This window comes from Onychomys torridus, chromosome 6, assembly GCF_903995425.1.
Source record: "Onychomys torridus chromosome 6, mOncTor1.1, whole genome shotgun sequence".
Lineage (NCBI taxonomy): Eukaryota > Metazoa > Chordata > Mammalia > Rodentia > Cricetidae > Onychomys > Onychomys torridus.
In genome coordinates, this window is record NC_050448.1 from 66,733,350 (window position 1) to 66,750,711 (window position 17,362).

The 17,362-nt window shown below is 52.1% G+C and overlaps 2 protein-coding genes across 5 annotated transcripts in view; one reads left to right on the top strand and one right to left on the bottom strand.

The window, feature by feature from the left end:
- The window catches only part of Adar (adenosine deaminase RNA specific), a 43,801-nt gene extending 41,038 nt beyond the window's left edge, over window positions 1–2,763 (top strand). For all 4 annotated transcript variants that reach the window (XM_036190705.1, XM_036190706.1, XM_036190703.1 and 1 more), the window contains exon 15: window positions 160–2,763. In XM_036190705.1, the coding sequence (XP_036046598.1) occupies window positions 160–406 (247 nt within the window). In that variant the 3' untranslated portion in view covers window positions 407–2,763. The remainder of the gene's footprint in view (window positions 1–159) is intronic.
- On the bottom strand, window positions 2,756–14,238 carry Chrnb2 (cholinergic receptor nicotinic beta 2 subunit). Its single transcript, XM_036190707.1, has 6 exons — window positions 13,745–14,238; window positions 12,604–12,749; window positions 12,406–12,450; window positions 11,768–11,877; window positions 10,036–11,008; window positions 2,756–6,566 (listed from the first exon to the last, which is right to left on the bottom strand). Exons 1-6 carry the CDS (start codon window positions 13,806–13,808, stop codon window positions 6,396–6,398), a joined length of 1,509 nt encoding a protein of 502 aa, XP_036046600.1. The 5' UTR covers window positions 13,809–14,238; the 3' UTR covers window positions 2,756–6,395.
- Window positions 14,239–17,362: the final 3,124 nt, after the last annotated feature.

A 17,362-nucleotide genomic window follows, 5' to 3' on the forward strand; every position in this document is an offset into this window, starting at 1 on the left:
GAGGTGGGATGGCACAGGAGAGGCCCAGCCAGGCCTGCTGCCAGACTCCCAAGGGCAGGCCCCTGCCTGCTAGTTAAGGACGTCCACCTTCTGCAAAATTCACACCTTAGCCCCCCTCACCTGCTTCCAGATGAATAACCAGTGCCTCTGTTTCCCCAGACCAGGGAAGGAGCTGTCCCGGGTGTCCAAGAAGAACATTTTCCTCCAGTTTAAGAAGCTCTGCTCCTTCCGTGCTCGCAGAGACCTACTGCAGCTCTCCTATGGTGAGGCCAAGAAAGCTGCCCGTGACTACGAGCTCGCCAAGAACTACTTCAAGAAGAGCCTGCGGGACATGGGCTACGGGGACTGGATCAGCAAACCCCAGGAGGAGAAGAACTTTTATCTCTGTCCTGTACCCAATGACTGACGGTGGGCCGTGTTTCCCGTGGGGTCAGAGGGAGTTCATGACATTCCTCATCACATTGGGCCAGAGTTTGGGGGCTTTTTTTTTAAACCCCTCCCCAACCCCCCTTTTTTTAATGGAGGAACCATAATAGATGGCACCGAGACCTTTGGTTCCTGTTTATCCTGCTTGCTTTGGGATTTCAAGGTGGGGTCTGGTCAAGCCCCCCCCACTTCCCAAGCAAAGAGTCAGATTAAAGGAAGGGGGGCCACTGCCCATTCCACATGTAGCATAGCCCTGCAGCCTGCCCCATGGAGTTTAGTTTTGTGGAGGTTTTTCATCTCCTTTTCCATTGCTACACTGACCTCTTGTGGATTGGATCATGTTCCCGTCAGTTCTCTGTGAATCACGTCAGGGACTAACCATCTCACCTCTGTAGATCTGCAGCCCCTGATCCTCCCTCCTACCATTCCTTCCTGTGGGGAGGTTTCTCCTCCCCCCCCCCCAAAAGGGTGAAGAGGTGAACATAAAGGGTTGGTGAAATGTTTACATGGCAGGAGTTGAGAACTGCTCAGGGGTCGCAGAGCAATGGGAATGTAGTTGGGACAGGCAAACCCTGCCCAATAACAGGCCGTGCTGGCCAGCCAAGGAACTGCCCTTGCCGGGCAGCAGGGGAGTTGAGAACCAGATGTGGGACTGGAGAAGGTGCCCCAGGGGACCCACAGAGCACTGATCAGGGTGCACCAACATTCCTTGGAATGTAGCCGCACTCTGTCTGCCCTTCCATAAAGCATTCCCAGAATCTAGCTCTGTCCACGTGGGGTGTGGGGCCCACAGATCCCAGCTATTTGTGAGAAGCTGAGGAAAAGTCATGGAGGGTCGATCCTCTGTGCAGACTGAACAAGAGTAAATGCTAAGCATCATGGTGGCGAGGTCACTGTCCCCGTGGGGCCCTCTCACGGCACCATTAGGGCAGCAGTTGACAAAAGCCTTGTGTAAAATTCCTATTTCTAAAAGGCCAGAGGCGTTGATTCTGGACCACATTACAGACTTGAGATACAAATATATTTTTCCATTAGTGAATGTACTTTCATTTTACCAGATGGCTTCAGAGACTGGTTCATGGGCCGGGCACAAGGCACTGCGATCTCCCGGCCTGCCCCACCCCTTCGGAAATCTTGATCTATGTGTACGGCAGTGTTGTAGGTGACAGGGCAGGCTAGCCTCCTGCTCTTTGGACCCCCCTCGCCCTGACATTGACTTGTGGGTATGTAGGAACCTTAGCCTCTGTATAGAGTCTGCCTCTACTGCCCTAGCACCAAGCCAAGCAGACAGCTAGACCCTCCCCCATTCTGCCCCAAGCCCACGCCTTTCCTCTGAATGGTGTGGCTCCCTCTGGGAATAGCTGTGTCAGTGGTTTCCTGCACTCCCTTGCTCACTCCCCTCCCCCGTGCTGCCGGCTCTCCCACCCCCTGGCCCACTGCCAACAGCAACCATATCATATTTGCACTTTGATTCCAATGGCTACTGTCTCCTCAACCTGTGATCAAACCTGACCAACACAAGAACCTATGTCTTGATAATACACTGGCGATGTCTTCGCACAACACCGAATTATCCTATGGAACTGCTAGTGTCTGCGATAGTGAGTGTCTGCCTGCAAATTTGGAAAGGAACGCCATGTCTGTGGAGTCAGCCCAAGGCAGATTACGTTCTGGCACCGGCATCTGAAACAGAGCCATGTGGTTTCTGGGCCTGGGCAGGTCAGGGACTTTGCTCTGTCGATTGCTTTGGCCCCTCTGGTCCTTCCTGAGGGACCAGAGCTCATTCAGCAGCCTCCTCCTCAACCAGGCACACCGAGCTCTCCAGACCAGAACCCTCTCTTACCCTCGAGATCCTGCCTAGCAAACGTTTGGTTCTGGGTTTCTCTGCAGATGGAGGAGAGCAAGGCATCCCTCCATCTGTGGGCCTGCTGAAGTGAACCACTGGCACGCACACACTCCTGCCTCCAGGCCCCACTGGGCAGAGGGCAGAGCTTCCTCCCTGTGTCTCCCCTTTTTGTGGTCTTTATTTTCAGAAGCAGGGCCTTCCCTCCACACTGTTTCTAATAATTTCCGTAGTTGATTCGTCTGAACTGTGGCTGTCTTGCATTCTTTGAATAATCACGTGTAAGAATTGTCAATGCTTGAAACTATTTCCTGTACTCAAGTGGAAGGGATTTTTGTTGGCCTTGGGGTTTTGACAGTGACCCCAAGAGCAGAGTGGGGAGGAGCCGAGGCATAGCCTTGGCACTGTGATGGATGCAGCCTCTTCTTGTGTCCCTTAACAAATGACAGTATACATTCCTCAGAAATAAAAACACAGAAGCAACAGGACTGTTAGAAAGTTTCATGTCTTGGTTGCTTGGGGGCGGTGAGAGTGAGTGGGACAGAGAGACATGTGACACTAGAATCTTTGGCCGCAGCTGTTTCGAGGTCCCACTGCCCCGACAGTCTGACCTGGTGGGAATGTGGTGTCGATGGGTCGAGCTCCAGCTGTGTCCTCAGCAACTTCGCCCTGCTTCGCAATACCCCCCCCGCCTGAGCACCCCCAAACCCCACCCTGAACCCACCATCTCATTCCTTGTTCGCAGGGGCCTATCTATGTAGGATTTCAAAGCCCCAAATGAAGAGACGGCGCCAGGAACTGTCACAAACCACTGGTGGTGCCGGCCTCATCCGTTTCCCGCCCACAAGCGTTCAGCCGTACTGTGCCTGCATGTGCCATTTGGAAGGGAGTCGCGGCTGGCTGGGAACCAGGATGGGTTTGAGCACATCTTTTAACTGAGGATGGCTTCCAAAGTCTCCCTCTTAAATTTCCAGGAAACACATCTCTTCCTACATAGTAACCTACTCCAGAATTCCTGGAAAACCCATCTTTGGCCTTTCAATAGTAATGCCATACCTGAGGACACTGAGGGACAGCTCCTTCCTCATCCTTTAGACAGATGGGACAACTGAGGTCAGAAGAGCCAGCGACACGTTTTGGGGCACAACCTTAAGACCAGGACTTGATGTGGTGTCGTCCACCACCGGTTTAAATGCAGTCCTCAGGGAACAGCAGTTCTAAAGACAGTCCAAGGTGACAGCTCCTGCTGTCCTGGGGTCTCAGATGCCTCTGTCCTCAGGCAGCCACTGGGCCTGGTGTGAGGAAATGAGTATTCCTGTCTCTGAGGACGTAGCCAGCTTTGTGGGCCAGAAGTGTTGCTCAGGTAGAGTGCTATTTGGCATGTGGATCCCTGGCTCCCAGATGTGAAGATAGACGGTTTTCTTAAAGCCTAGGTGAAGGCCCAGAGAGGCTCGCCCACAGTTTCACTCTGATCCCAGGGCGTGGGCGTGGCTCAGGCCTGAGCTGTGGGAGTCTGCCGGCTGAAACCTGGGTTTCTTAGAGCATGAGCTGGAGAGGAAGCCCCAGCCTCCTGGCCATCTCTTTAGCATCTGATCAATGGAGCGGATGAGGAGGGCAGCGTCTACTGCCTCTCACGTTTTCTTTTGAAATAAATGCCTTACCCTCCCTTGAGTGGGGGTTCCCCTACATTCTCCCCTTCCGTATCTGCCAGTCTTGTCCTGAAGGGTTAGCTCCCTTCCCTAAAAACAGACCCAAGTAACAGACATATTTGGAAACAATTTTAAGAGGAATGAGTCCAGCTACCGGGGATGGGGGTGGGGGTAAGTTTAGGGAGAGGGATGTGAACCATTGCAAATATTTCAGGAGTGGAGTTGGGCGTGCCAAGGAAGGCATACAGATGAGTGTGCTGAAGGCGGGTGGGTGAGGTGTCCTCCCGTTTCCAAAGTTGTAGTCCTTTGGGAAGCACGTGACCCTCACACTGACAGACTTCTCAGATGTGATGGGATAGTTATTACAACGTGACGCTTGTTCTGTCCAGTTGGGTTTGGTGAGTGGGAAGCTGGCCAGTGTGGGTGGGGCTCCACAGCCACTTCTGCCTGGAAGCAGAGGGTGACAAGAATTATGACACTCTGCTTGGAGAACAATTCAGAGAAGACTCCAAAGGCCTTTGCTCTCCTCCCTAGGAAGTCTCCCACCTGCCCAAAGGCCGTGGTGACAGGCAGGGAGCAGCTACCAGGCACTCTGGAGAATGCTCTGCTGCTGCCCCTGGTGTCTCGGGAGCTTGCGTCCCTCAGGACTGTCAGTGGCAGAGTCCCAGAGGGTAGGCACAGTGGCCAGTCCCCCATTGTCCTTGTTCCTTACAAGGAAGTCCTTCCCTTCCCCTGTAGTCTCCCCCACCCCCAAAAAAAAGCCTTCTGGAGGGTTCTGTGTCCTGTTTGCCTTCGGCCTTCCTCACTTCTTGGCACCAGCTGCTCCAGACTTGGAGGTCTCCACAGTGGCAGGGAGCCTGTGGGCCATCTTCCAGGCACAGGTGGATGCCAGCTTACTGGAGTTTGGTCACTGATGGGCATCCCCAACTCCTTTCTTCACGGCCACTCCCACGCCACCCTGTCCCAGGGACTCTCCAGAGTCAGTAGCATGGAGGAGGCAAGGAGCCTCCCAACATCACCAAGGGCAGAGACAGAAACCCCAAAGTGACAGGGGCCGAGTTTCCCCAGAGCTTCCCAGTATCCTTTAGGGTTCACACTGCCCTGGCACATAATAGCCTCCTACCATCCCTCCCTCACTGCAGTCATCCTCAAAAAGCTGCACCCAAAATGTAGACGGAGGGGCGGGGGGCAGGGGACAGCATTGCCCCAGGATCCTTTACCCACGAGTCCTTCCCACCCATCACAGTTCTGCCGACTTCTGTCCTCACGGTTCAGATGCTGAGAGCAGGTTCTAAGGTGGGCACTGTTTGCCTGATATGTTCAACAGGACATGGCGACAAGTCCGACAAACTGCTCGTTGCCCTTTCCAGCCGTGGCTGGTGCCTGGGACAAGAGCCTGTTACAGGAGGTAGAAAGTCAAGGGTAGTCAGAGCAGCCGCTGGTGGGGTCTCGAAGAGGCTGGAACTTCTGCACCGGCGCTGCCCTCCAGAGGGGCAGCGCCTTTCCAGGTGCTACTTAGGACTCGGTGCTGTTTATGATGTTGGGGTGCTTTCTCGGGGGCTGGAAGTTTGAAGGGTGGAGGGGAGAGGCCTAATACAGGCAATTTCTTGTTCTAGTAAAAGGAGGTCCCTCTTGCCATCAAGCAGAGATGCCCATGAGTCCATCTGACAACTGGGATGTACACTGAGGCACAGTTCAGATGTCTCCCACTTAGGTCCTTCAAGCAGTCTGTGGCCTTGGAGCAAGGAGGAAGGGCCTCGCTCTCCTTCCTGCCTGTTCCAGATCTGTAGCATGGCTCCCACTGGAATCCAGCAGTGTAAGAGTTCTGAGACTATGAGAGCCTCGAACTCTCATGACCTTCAGAGGTTCCCCTAACACCTTACCTTTCCAAGTGAGAGCAAGAGAGGGAAATCTAGGAGTGCAGAGAATTCTGCCCTGACTGACGAGACCCTGGAGCTGGGCCCTGGAGCCCTCCAAAACACAGGCTGTGGGACTAAGTTAAAGCCCCTCGGGAGACTTTGGGGCCAGCTGAAGCTCTCAGGAAGAGCCCCTAAACCTGCAAGTCCTCCCAGATCAGCTGCTGCCCACTTAAGTGGGTGGGTGCCAATTACTGGCCACACTCCTCTGCACCTGTCTCGTCCCTGTCAGCCTGGCTGGAGGGTCTGAGCCCCTGTTCCCACCTCCTCTTCTCCCGTGGTTGGAAGCCATAGAGAACTGTCCTTCTCCAGCACCCTTCCCAAGGTGGATGGCTCTGAGACCTCTGGCCTCTACTTACCAGCCTTGGCTCCCACCATTAACACTACTGCCCGAATTAGCTCAGGAGGAGGAGGAGAAGGCTTGAACGGGAGGCCTCCAGGCTGGAGGGCTAGGTGTGAACGAAGGTGTGAAGCAGGGCTTCGGTGGAGCGGGACAGATCATCTTCCACCCAGTACTACTGAACCCCAGGGGTCACAGGGTGAGGAACTGCAGAAGAGGCCTCACTTGGAGCTGGGAGCTGAGTGGTCAGGGTGGAGGAAGGTAGTGGCAGTGTAGTTCTGGAAGAGAGGCTGCAGGAACATGCCGATGGTGCCAAAGACACAGACAAAGACAAAAATCCAGAGGAACAGGCGGTCGATCACCATGGCAACATACTTCCAGTCCTCCCTCACCTGGATGGAGGAAATGTAAATGGCCCAGATATCAGTCTCGTCATGTGGAATGGGGTAGAAAAGTCCCTACCACCCAAGCACCCCACCCCTCTCCCTCAGCAAACGCAGTACAACCTTTCACAGTCCTGATCTTGCCTGCTCTAAAGCTTCTAGTGGCCCCAGGGCCCATCAGAACCTACCCAGAACAAACAGGAGCCTATTTCCTATTGCCTCCCACACTCCAAAATTCAGACGTATTAAAAACTCCAGTATGTCTCCTTAGTTCTCTTACTTCCTTTAAAATACAAACAAAACCTGGCAAACTCCTACACATACTTCAAAGCCCTAATCAAGTATAATCTTTATGAAGACTTCCCCGGTCCTTCTGTTTTCCTTGGCACGGGTTATATATGGCCATCATAGTGTTGAGACTATGCCATAGTGCATTGTATGTCTGGCCCTCCACCGAACTGCAAACTCCTACATCAGAGGACCCTAATAGCATCTGGGACTGTGCTCAGGAACTGGAAGCTGCTGCCCCTGAAGCTCTACTTTCATGGTGTCTTGGGGCACCCCATCCCACAGCATCCCTCCTGCACAGAGGCCCAGAGGGTGTGGATGGAGCCCAGGTAGGAAAAAAATCAGTCAGAAAGCTAATAATGGCCCATGGGGCTTGGGAACCAACTACAGGGTCACAGTCTCTTCTAGACTGAGTCTGGCCTTTGCACGTGTTCCTCTGGGGCCCAGCCAGCTCACAAGATGGGGAGAAGGCAGCTGTGCACCCTCATGTAGCCAGTCACTCACTGAAGTAGCAGTTGGGCCTGCCACAGACCTAGCATCCTGCGAGGCACTGGGACACAACCGAGTAAACTAAACAGCCCTGTGCTTTTCAGTCTCCTCAGGGAGCCAGAGACAATACAGCAAAGATTATTTACTGAGAGGGAATGGAAAACTAGGATGGACTAACAGAAGGAAGCCAGGAGCGGAGTGTGGCCCAGAGACGCCTCTTCCAGGAGATGGTACTTAGAGCAAGATCCAAGGGGCATGAGAGAAGCCCTGTTTCAAGGTCACACTGACCTTGACATGGTCCAGCAAAGCCAACAGAGCCCTACTCACCTGGCTGGTCTCCTCTAAACTGTTTATACCATGAAAGGCAAATCTGCGGGAGGACACTAATGAGGCTTGGAACTAAACACAACTCGGAGTCTTAGGGCTAAGGACAGTGATCCTAAGAAAGGGGTTACCAGGACAACTGGAAGAGCCTGAGTGTGCCCTTTACAGTAGTAAAGGTGTTGATGCTGTTTCCAGAATTCGATCTTTGAACCCGGGCATGGTTATCTTGTCGGTTGTTGGTTGCAGTGGGAACTCACATGCTAACCGTGAACTCTACCACTGAAGCCACAGCACCAGCCTTGAAGCTGAGCCATGCAAGAGTATCCCTGTTCTTAAGGAGAGACACACTGAAGTGTTTGGGATAAAAGATTATAGATAGGTTTGCTCTTAAATAAGAGCAAAATTTAATAACTAATAGGTTTTTGTCTTTAGGAAAAAGATTTAATATTGTCAGCTTGATGAGATTTCAAATCGCCATGGAAACAGACCTGGGTAAGTCTATGGGAAGTTTTTGGGTAAGTCTATGGGAAGTTTTCTAGATTAGATTAATTGAGGCAGGCAGCACTCTGGGTTAGGGTCACAGACAGAAAAAAAGAAAAGAGAGAGAGATTAGTTGAGCATCAGCGTTCAGCTCTCCCTGCTTCCTGGCTGTAGGTGCAGCGGGGCCAGCTGCTCCAAGCTCCTCCTCCTACCTTCCCTGCCTGGGGCTGGAACCTCAACCTGTAAGCCAAAGAGGACCTTGCTTCCCTGAAGCTGCTTTTGCAGGAATTTCACCACAGCCATGAGAAAGTAACAAATACAAAGGTTGCTCCAGATGGAGGAACCCAGATGCAAAGGCTCGGGGGCGGGGAGAGAGCTTGGCTTGCCTGAGACAACTGAGTGAAAAGCCAGTGACCCAGGCAAAGGGGCAGTGTCAGGAGCTGAGGAGCATGGGTTATTTAACTGTAGCATAGGAAGCTGAAGCAGGGAGGCAATTAGGATGGTCTCCCCCATCCACACAAGAGCTGAAGTCGAAGGCAGCCCAAGGACCAGGGTGTTAGGGTAAAGCGGAGATCATTTTGGAGGTGGTGCTCAGAGGACAAGACTTTTTATCACTGCAATGATGGGAAGAGAGAGGAAGAGGAGTCAAGGATCCCCCCTCCCCTGCCCCCCAGCTTCGGTGTGAACCACTTGGCCCATGATGATGCCACTTACTACAAGATGGAGGGACTAGGGGCAAGTTAGGGTCAGGGTGGGGGTGTAGAGCAAGCACTCAATTCTAGGTGTGTTGAGTTCTAGATCCCTCTGAAGCATCCAAGTAGGTCACTGCCCCCTCAGCACCTGGCTTGAAGTGTAGGCTAGGTGATGGACTGCAGAAGGGGTGGAGGCCAGTGACCCAGCAGCAACTGAGCCCTGCAGCCTAGCGTCTCCCAGTCAGCTCCTCGGCCTTCCTCTGAGCTGTGAAATGTTCCCTGTCTCATGCTTTCACTGCTGTCCAGAGGAAAAGATGCCTGAACCCAGCTCCCACCAAAAGCCACAGTGCCTGCCCTTTCTCCTTACCCAGCAGGATGGCCAAGTTCCAGAAGAAACCTTGCTGGTCACTATAGGAACAGCTGAGCCTTGGCCCAGAACCAACCAGGTACCTGAACACTGATCTCAGGAAAGGCCAGATGGCACCCAAAATGGGGGGCAGGATGTTAACCCATCGCACCTTCCCCCAACTCCTGGATTAGTCTCAAGGAATTTCCTTCTGGGAAGACTGGGGAAAAAAACCAACCAGAAGCCGGATATGCACAAAGAGGGTGAGATGACTCTAGGGAGCCCGGGGCCTCTGCCCACACCATCTCTATAAATATTTCATTAGACTCTTTTCAAGGCCCAGGACAGTAGAAATGGGCTATTGATTTTAACTCCTGCTCTCTCCACTGGAATCAACCCCATGGAAGCTCTAAACTTCCCTTTCCCTGGCTGCCATCGTTGTCACTGTCCCCATTTTGCCTGCTCTGTGGCCCCCAAGGACTCATCTCCATTTGCACCAAGAGCAACACATTAACAACTGGGATGGGGTCATGTGAGCTACAGGGAAAAACTCGGGGACACCCTCAAACCCAAAAGAACTTCTCCCAGCCCTAAGGTTCCTGGCTACCTCCCTCACACATCCCTGAAGATGTCTGAGCAGATGCATCTCACCCTGAGTGCTGTCCCTCGGGGGCACTGCAAGGTCATCCATCTGGTACAGCCTCCAAAGTAGGCAAGTCAACCTGCTAGCCTACCCTGGAGAGTCCACCTCACTCATGTTGCCTCTCCCCTGTACCCTTGCTTTGAGACTCTAAGCAATACCCACACCCCACACACAAGGGCTCCTAGGATGCCTAGCTCACTCACACTTCATACTCACACTCTGGTCGTCATCCTCACTGCGCATATGGTCTGCAATGAAGCGTACGCCGTCCACTGCCTCCCGGAGGCCGCAGCTGCAAGGCCCCACCGAGCGCCCTGGACCAGCTGCAGGCGCGGCCTCAGCCCTGAAAGCTCCCGTCAAGCCCTGCGCTGATGCAGGGTTGACAAAGCAGGTGCATGGATCAGCTGCAGGGCCCTCACGGAAGAAGAGCGCGCCTGCCCCCTCGCGCTCCCGCTGACGCCTCCGCTGGCGCAGGCGCTGACGTGCACAGCGGTGGCGTGGCTGCTGCAGGAAGAGCAAGGTGGGCAGCTTCTCCAGGAAGACCACTTTGACCCAGGGAGCCATGGTGTGCGTGGTGGGCGAGCGGTGGTGCACGTTGAGCACACACACGCTAGTGACAATGGAGAAGGTGACTAGCACCATGGTGAACATGAGGTACTTTCCCACCAGCGGTACGTCAAGGGAGGTGGGAGGCACAATCTTGGAGATGAGCAGCAGGAATACCGTAAGCGCCAGCAGCACAGAGATGCAAAGTGTCATCTTCTCCCCGCAGTCAGAGGGCAAGTAGAAGACCAGGATGGCCAGCGAGGTGATGAGAACGCAGGGGATGATGAGGTTGATGGTGTAGAAGAGCGGCTTGCGCCGAATGATGAAGTCGTAGGTGATGTCCACGTAGGTGGAATCATCTGGGTTCTCGTTGCGCCGGCCTGGCAGCGCGATGATGTCCCACTCCCCACTGGGTGTGAAGTCGTCCAGGCTGGCCACATCACTTTTGAGTACCAGGTCGATCTCTGTGCGGTCATAGGTCCATGAGCGGAACTTCATGGTGCAATTCTGCTGGTCAAAGGGGAAGTGCTTCACCTCAATCTTGCATGCACTCTTGTAGATGGCAGGCGGTAGCCAAAAGATGCTGCCATCATAGGAGACCACCGCATTGGAATAGAAGGATACCTCGTACATGCCGTCAGCACTGTCAAGGAATGGGGGGGCAGTCAGCCCTGGCTTGAGAATCTCCATCCCATCATCAACCCAGCAAGGAGGACCCGGGCTGTGAATGACCATCCCATACAAAGATATTGTGCAGGAATGGAGCTGGGGATGGGGATGTGCATGGGCTGGTGGTAAGAACAGGTGTCCTATTCAGGAGGCATGTATATCCCTTCAGTGGTAGAAGAGAATGATGGGGGAGGGGATGCATCTGCTACTTGTCCCACATTGTATAAGCTGACTATTCCTTATGAGGGTAGAGGTGGGGGAAGCCAGAGAGGCCAGAGCAGGGAGTCCCAAGTAATGAAGGGATATGGGCGCAGTCTCATCATTAAGGGAGTTTTGTGCCGTAAAGGTAAGAAGACTCATTGACGGGAACAGAACAGAATCTAGCTGAAATAAGGACCATAAGTTCTTGTCACCACCCAGGCTTCCAGAAGTGCCCATTCTTAAATCAAGTTAGGCATCGACAACTGTCAGTCTTGCCGCCCCCTACCCAGTTGCCAATACTGGCAATCTAAGTAGCTGGAAGGGGCTGGTCAAGGCCCAAGTCACCATGGGCTCACACTGCATCCCACCAGCTGGGTCTGTCTGTGTGGATAATGCCTGTCTACAACCTGCCAGGGGAAAGCCATCTCCTTCTCACAACAGCACATTCCTTTTATATCCCCACCCCATGATTTCATCCTCCAAGCACACCTCTGATCTTCCATAACCTTCTTATCACTCCAGGGTCACCTACTTGTTGTAAAGGACCACATCTGGGAGCCAGATGTGTTTGGAAGGGAGCCGGACTTTCTTCATATTGTCGAAGTCCTCAGGCTTCCAGGTGAGGCGATAATCTTCCCACTCCTGGGAAGGGAAAGAGCAAAGCAATACCGACCCCCAGCCCCAAAGGGGGCCCAGAGTCAAAGACAGGGACAAGAGAATTCATATGGCTTGTGGAAAACTTGAAAAAGTCAGCCCTCTCTCCACAGTGACTTCCCTGCCCAGACATGGGTCATGTGATGATGCTTCTTTGTTTAATTTGCATATCTAAGCCAGGATATTAGACTTCACATTTTACAGATGTGAAAATGACTCTTGGGAGTGTTTAACATTTAAACTCACAGAGTCAAGCAGGTATGGTAGTGAATACCTTTAATTTCAGTACTAGTGAGGCAGAGACAGGCAGACATCTCTGTGAGTTCAAGACCACCCTGATCCACATAGTGAGTTCTAGGTCAGCCAGGGCTACACAGGAAGACCAGATTCTAAATTAATTAATTACAATGCTGGTGAGTGGCCCAATCAAGGATTCAAATCCAACTATTCAGGACTCCTCTCTGAATGAGATGAAGAGAGAAAGGGGGAGGGGGGAGGGTAGGAAAGAGCACTGACCTGGGTCAGCCAGACATTGGTGGTCATGATCTGCTCCCGCTCATGCTGCAGAGAAACAGAGCAGCTTCTGAAAAGGCCTCCTAGTCCTCAGACCTTCCACCACCCTCTTAAGGTCCCCACCACCACCACCTCAGAAGCGTCTAAGGAGCAAACCCTTTCTGGCTGGGCTGACTTCCAGTGTTTGAGACCCACACTCACCACACTGATAAGCTGGGCCAGTGACACCATGAGCTGCACAGTGACCAGCTCAGAGCCATTAGTGGCTGGACGGATCAGCTTGTTGTAGCGGGAGGGATCCAGGAGATGCTCCACTAGCCGCTCCTCTGTGTCAGTACCCAAAACCCCTGGGCAAGGCAAGGCAGGAAGTGGGTAAACAGAAGGGCTCGCAAAAGCTTACCTACCCAGGGAGTGGGGTAATAGATCAATTAGCTCGGCCTGGAAGTCATAGCCTCTTACAACCCTATGCTTAAGGATATTGCAAAATGTTCAATTATGCCTTGGGACCACAGAAGCCCAGGTTGACTTTCATAGGCAAGTCCCTCTCTGAGACCATACCACGAGTCCAAACAGAGGTGGAGAGACACCTCTAGACTAATCACCCACTTTGAAAAGATTAATTGGGACTTGTTTTCCCCAAAAAGTCTCAGCTGGACAAGCCTTGAAGCTTGAGGTCTCTGCCTCCACGGTTTGGAGCAGAATAGCGGGGCTGCCTGATCTGGGGGTGCAGGCATCCATTCTCTGTGTTGCCATGCAGGTGTGGAAAGTTCGTTCTATTGTGCATTGCCTTGTACTGGCCCCTCTCCTCGCGTGCCTCTCCTTCTGTGACTCTCCACAAGCACACCATCTGAGCACCCCACAGAGTGCCTCCCTCGTCCTCAGTCTGGCATTTTCTCTCTTCCAATTCTCCTGTCCCATCCTACAAGAGGGACACTGGTCTCCCCTTCCTGTCTTGTCTCTCTGTAGGGTGACCCAAATCAGGACCCCAATGAGGAGGATGGGAATTAATGGGGAGCCGGGAGGCAGGCGTTAATCGGGGTCATAAAAAGTCAAATGCTATCAAGCCTCTTGTCATCCCAGGATCCTCTCCTTCCTTCCTCTTTGTGCTTGCTTGCTTCTTCCCTGCAAAGGTCAGGTTTCCACCTCTCCGTGGCCTCTCGCCTGCGCCTGCGCCCGGGTCCTCCAGACGCTCCCTGCCCACCCTGGAGTCTCTCCCCATCCCCCAGCAGGCTCCTGCACCTCTAGAGAATCCCTCGTTTCGCCTTTGTCCTGGCAGGGGTGACAGAACTTGGCGTCCTGAGCCACTAGCTGCAGCAGGGGAGCCTGGCCGGCCAGTTCTTACCTGAACACAGCCAGAGAAGGCCGAAGCTGAGCAGCAGCGCCATAGAGCTGGAGCGCCGGGCCATGCCGCCAGCATAGCGCGCTGCCTCGCTGACACTGGGGCTGCGGACGGAGCGCTGTCCGTGGTGCTGAAGCAGCGCAGCCGCCTGCTTCCGGGTAGGACTCGCGGCCTCCAGGGCTGGACGGCTCCTGGAAGGCTAGGAGGACCCGGCTTCTCACGGTCCCCGCTGCTCTTCCAGGGAACGCAACCAGAACTGAGAGGGGAGGAGTCTCCGCCCCGGAGGCGGAAGCGCGGGATCCCAAGGAAAAAAAGGTGGTCCCTGAGTGGGATGCTCTTTGGCTGGGCCTGCCTAGGTGGGGTATGCGCCAGGAGAAAGCGACCCACTGCTAGGTGGACGAGTTCAAATGCCCCAAAGTTGGGGCAGGACTTGGAGAGGTTTGAGCAGGGCTGGGAGGGAGCAAGAGTGGGAGGGAGACAAGTAGGTCAGGGCTCTCTTAGGATGCGGAGTGAGTTGGGGGCGTTTCTGGGGTTCCTGTTCTCCCTTATATTCTTACCCAAACTTATGATTCTGCTCTTCAGGAAAGCTAAGGATGTGCAGAGAATATGCGTGTTAGGACCTGGAACAAAGAGCCAGGGAACAGGGAGCTGGCTAGTTTTAAAAAGCAAATTGCTTTGGAGTTTTGGAATAGAGTCCGTTCACCAGTCCCTTTCTCTGCTCCCCTAAGCTCCAATGCGGCCAAGATCCTGCCATCCTTTGGGGGGAATCTAAGGTAGAAAGGTCTAGACCTCCTGAAAAGAAGGTAGCCTTGAAGGTTCTGGCATATGGCTAAGCAGCCAGTATCAATGGCCTCTTCCACTCCAGTTGTCTTCTGTGTTCTGGGGAGATCAGGGGACCGTTTCACAGAGGAAGGAATGAAGCTAACACAAAGGAGAGCAGAGATGAGAGAGGTGTCAAAACTCAATGACATCTTTGATCTTGAAAGCCCTGAACTTTTAGCTACGGAGCCCATAAAGGACCCTTTTTTCTTAGTGGATCAGTGGTCACTTTCAACCAAAAAGATTCCTGTCTGAAGCAAGGGTTCTTTCATTTCATCAATGCCCGCTTCCCTAATCTCATCTGTGTGCACTGTCCTCCGCTCCACTCAGCTCTTAGCAATGTCTTTAAGATCCTTGAATGTTTAACCCCTCCCAGCCCTTAGCCTTTTAAACATATGGTTCCCTCCAGCTCTTTTATCACCCCTAACTACCTTCTACTTAAACTCGAGTGATTGCAGGAATTTCAGTTCCTGGGGGAAGCTGTGACTGACCAAGGATTGAGTTAGGTACCTTGTTAGACTCTAGACTATCCTACAGCAGCCACTGCCTTTCCCACTGGAGTATGAACTAGCATGGGGCCGGGCTTAAGATGAAGGTTTAACAGGAAAGTGGTAATGCATGACAGACACACTTGAGTGTGTATGCGAAGTCCCTGTCTATAAGTACTGGCAGAAGCAACTTAATAACGAGTGCTCAGATTTGGGGAGTCCAGGGGATAGTGACGCAGCTTGGTGAGAGTGCTCACCCAGTGTGTGCAAAGCTTTCAGTTCGGTCCCCAGCATGGAAGAAAAGGGTGGGGAAGAGTTTGAAGGGGAAAGGCAGCAAAGCACAGGAGAAGCAGCAAGATGATGGCAGGGGCACCCACAGTGTATGTGGAAGTGGGTTTAGATCTATGCCACAGGTGCAAGGCGTGTGCAGGGTCTATGCATGTGTAATAATTTCTTCAGGAAGAGATCTGGACACCAAGAAGTGACGCCTAGAGAGAAGCAGTGTGCAGTCACACCACTTGGGGAAAGGCTCAAGGGTCGATCTGTCTTCAACAATTTAGATCAACATGTATTATGTCCTGTGAGCCCAGAACTGTTTGGAGCTGAGGAGGCAATGCTCCAAGACTTAGTTCCAGTTATTAGAGACCACACTGGCAGTAGGCTACTAGCCATTGTGATGATAACTCTAGGGAAGACGCAGAGGACCGTGGAAACTGGGAACAGGGACGGCAATGGCCTGCAGGGACTAGGTAGGACGGAAATGAAAGTGGAGATGAGTCATAGGGCAAGGCTAGCTTGCAGCTATTCCACACTCCTGAGACAGCATGTCCGGTGGGTGCAGCATGGTTGAGGAAGGCTGGCAATGTCTTCTGTGATCTAAAGGACCATTCATTGCCTTCTAGATGGCAGACTTTAGATCACTTGCCTTCTACATGACAGGCTTGGGGGGGAGGGGTACCCACTCGTCTAAAGCCTGTGGTTGTCCTTGCCCGTCCAGGTAGCCTGTATACCTCGGTCTTCAAGTTATCTCCTCAAAACTTCAGTTTTGGCTTCAAGTTTACTTCTAGCTTGGCAAGGATGAGTCCACTGAGATAACCACCCAGTGCCCGGGGACGAGTGGGACAGCCTCTCTCCTCATCTGTACCCACATGCCTTCTCTACCCTCCCTCAGGAAGAGAGGTGACAGGAGAGATACAGAACCATATAGGGTTGGGACAAACACAGAAATGTCAACCCTGACACAACAGGGTTAGTAAGCAGAGTTCTAGTGCCCTGGATGACAAGGAATATTTTTTTTAATATCAAAGTTAATATATTTCCTTTAAAGTGATTTACATTTTAAAATTTTATTGCCAGAGTAATACTTGTGTTCATAAAGACCAACTTAAAAAATACAAATTAGCAAAACAAAGAGGATTGAGAATCAAACCTCTAAAGGGAGAGACAAGCACTTATCAAAACTGTATCTACAATTATTTAGGTATAACATTTACACAGAGAAGTACAGTGTATCTGGATATATTATTATAATAGAAACACCCAGATTTTGTTTAAAGGAACAATTACCAATAACCAGATGCTTCTCCCAGTCATTATCCCTTCTCGTTGAGGACAGAGACCCCAGTCGACACTACTTCAGGTTCTGGAAGTGGGGCTGGAGCAATGTCTCAGTAGTTAAGAGCACTGGCTGCTCTTCCAGAAGGCTCCAGTTTGATTCCTAGCACCCACATGACAGCTCACAACCACCTGTAACTCCAGTTCCAGGGGATGCAATGCCTTCTTCTGGCCTACACAGACATTGCACCCATTGGTATACACACACACACACACACACACACACACACACACACACACACACACACACCTTTGAATCCACATGGAGACAAGCACTCATACACACAAAATGGAAATAAATTTTAAAAAATAAAATTCTAGAACTAGTTATTGGAATGATTGCACAATAGTATGAATGCAAATGGTAAATTTTATGGTATATGTATCTTATCATTATTTGTTTTTGAGAGTTTCATAAGTCCCAGGCTGTTCTCAAACTCATAAGAGCTGAGGCTGGCCTTGAACTCCTGCTCCTGCTGACTCTACCTACCAAGTGTTGAGATTCCAGGCACATACCACCACACCCACCCAGTTTTTTTAGATGACTAAAAGAAAAAAAAAAAAGAGCTGCCATTCTAATAGCACAGGTCAGCTTTCCCTGATAGACTTTACATAAATGGAGTAATAACCTTTTGTATGTGTGGTTTGGGCATTGTTAGTGAGAATCATAGCTGCAGAGTATTCCATTGTGTGACGACAC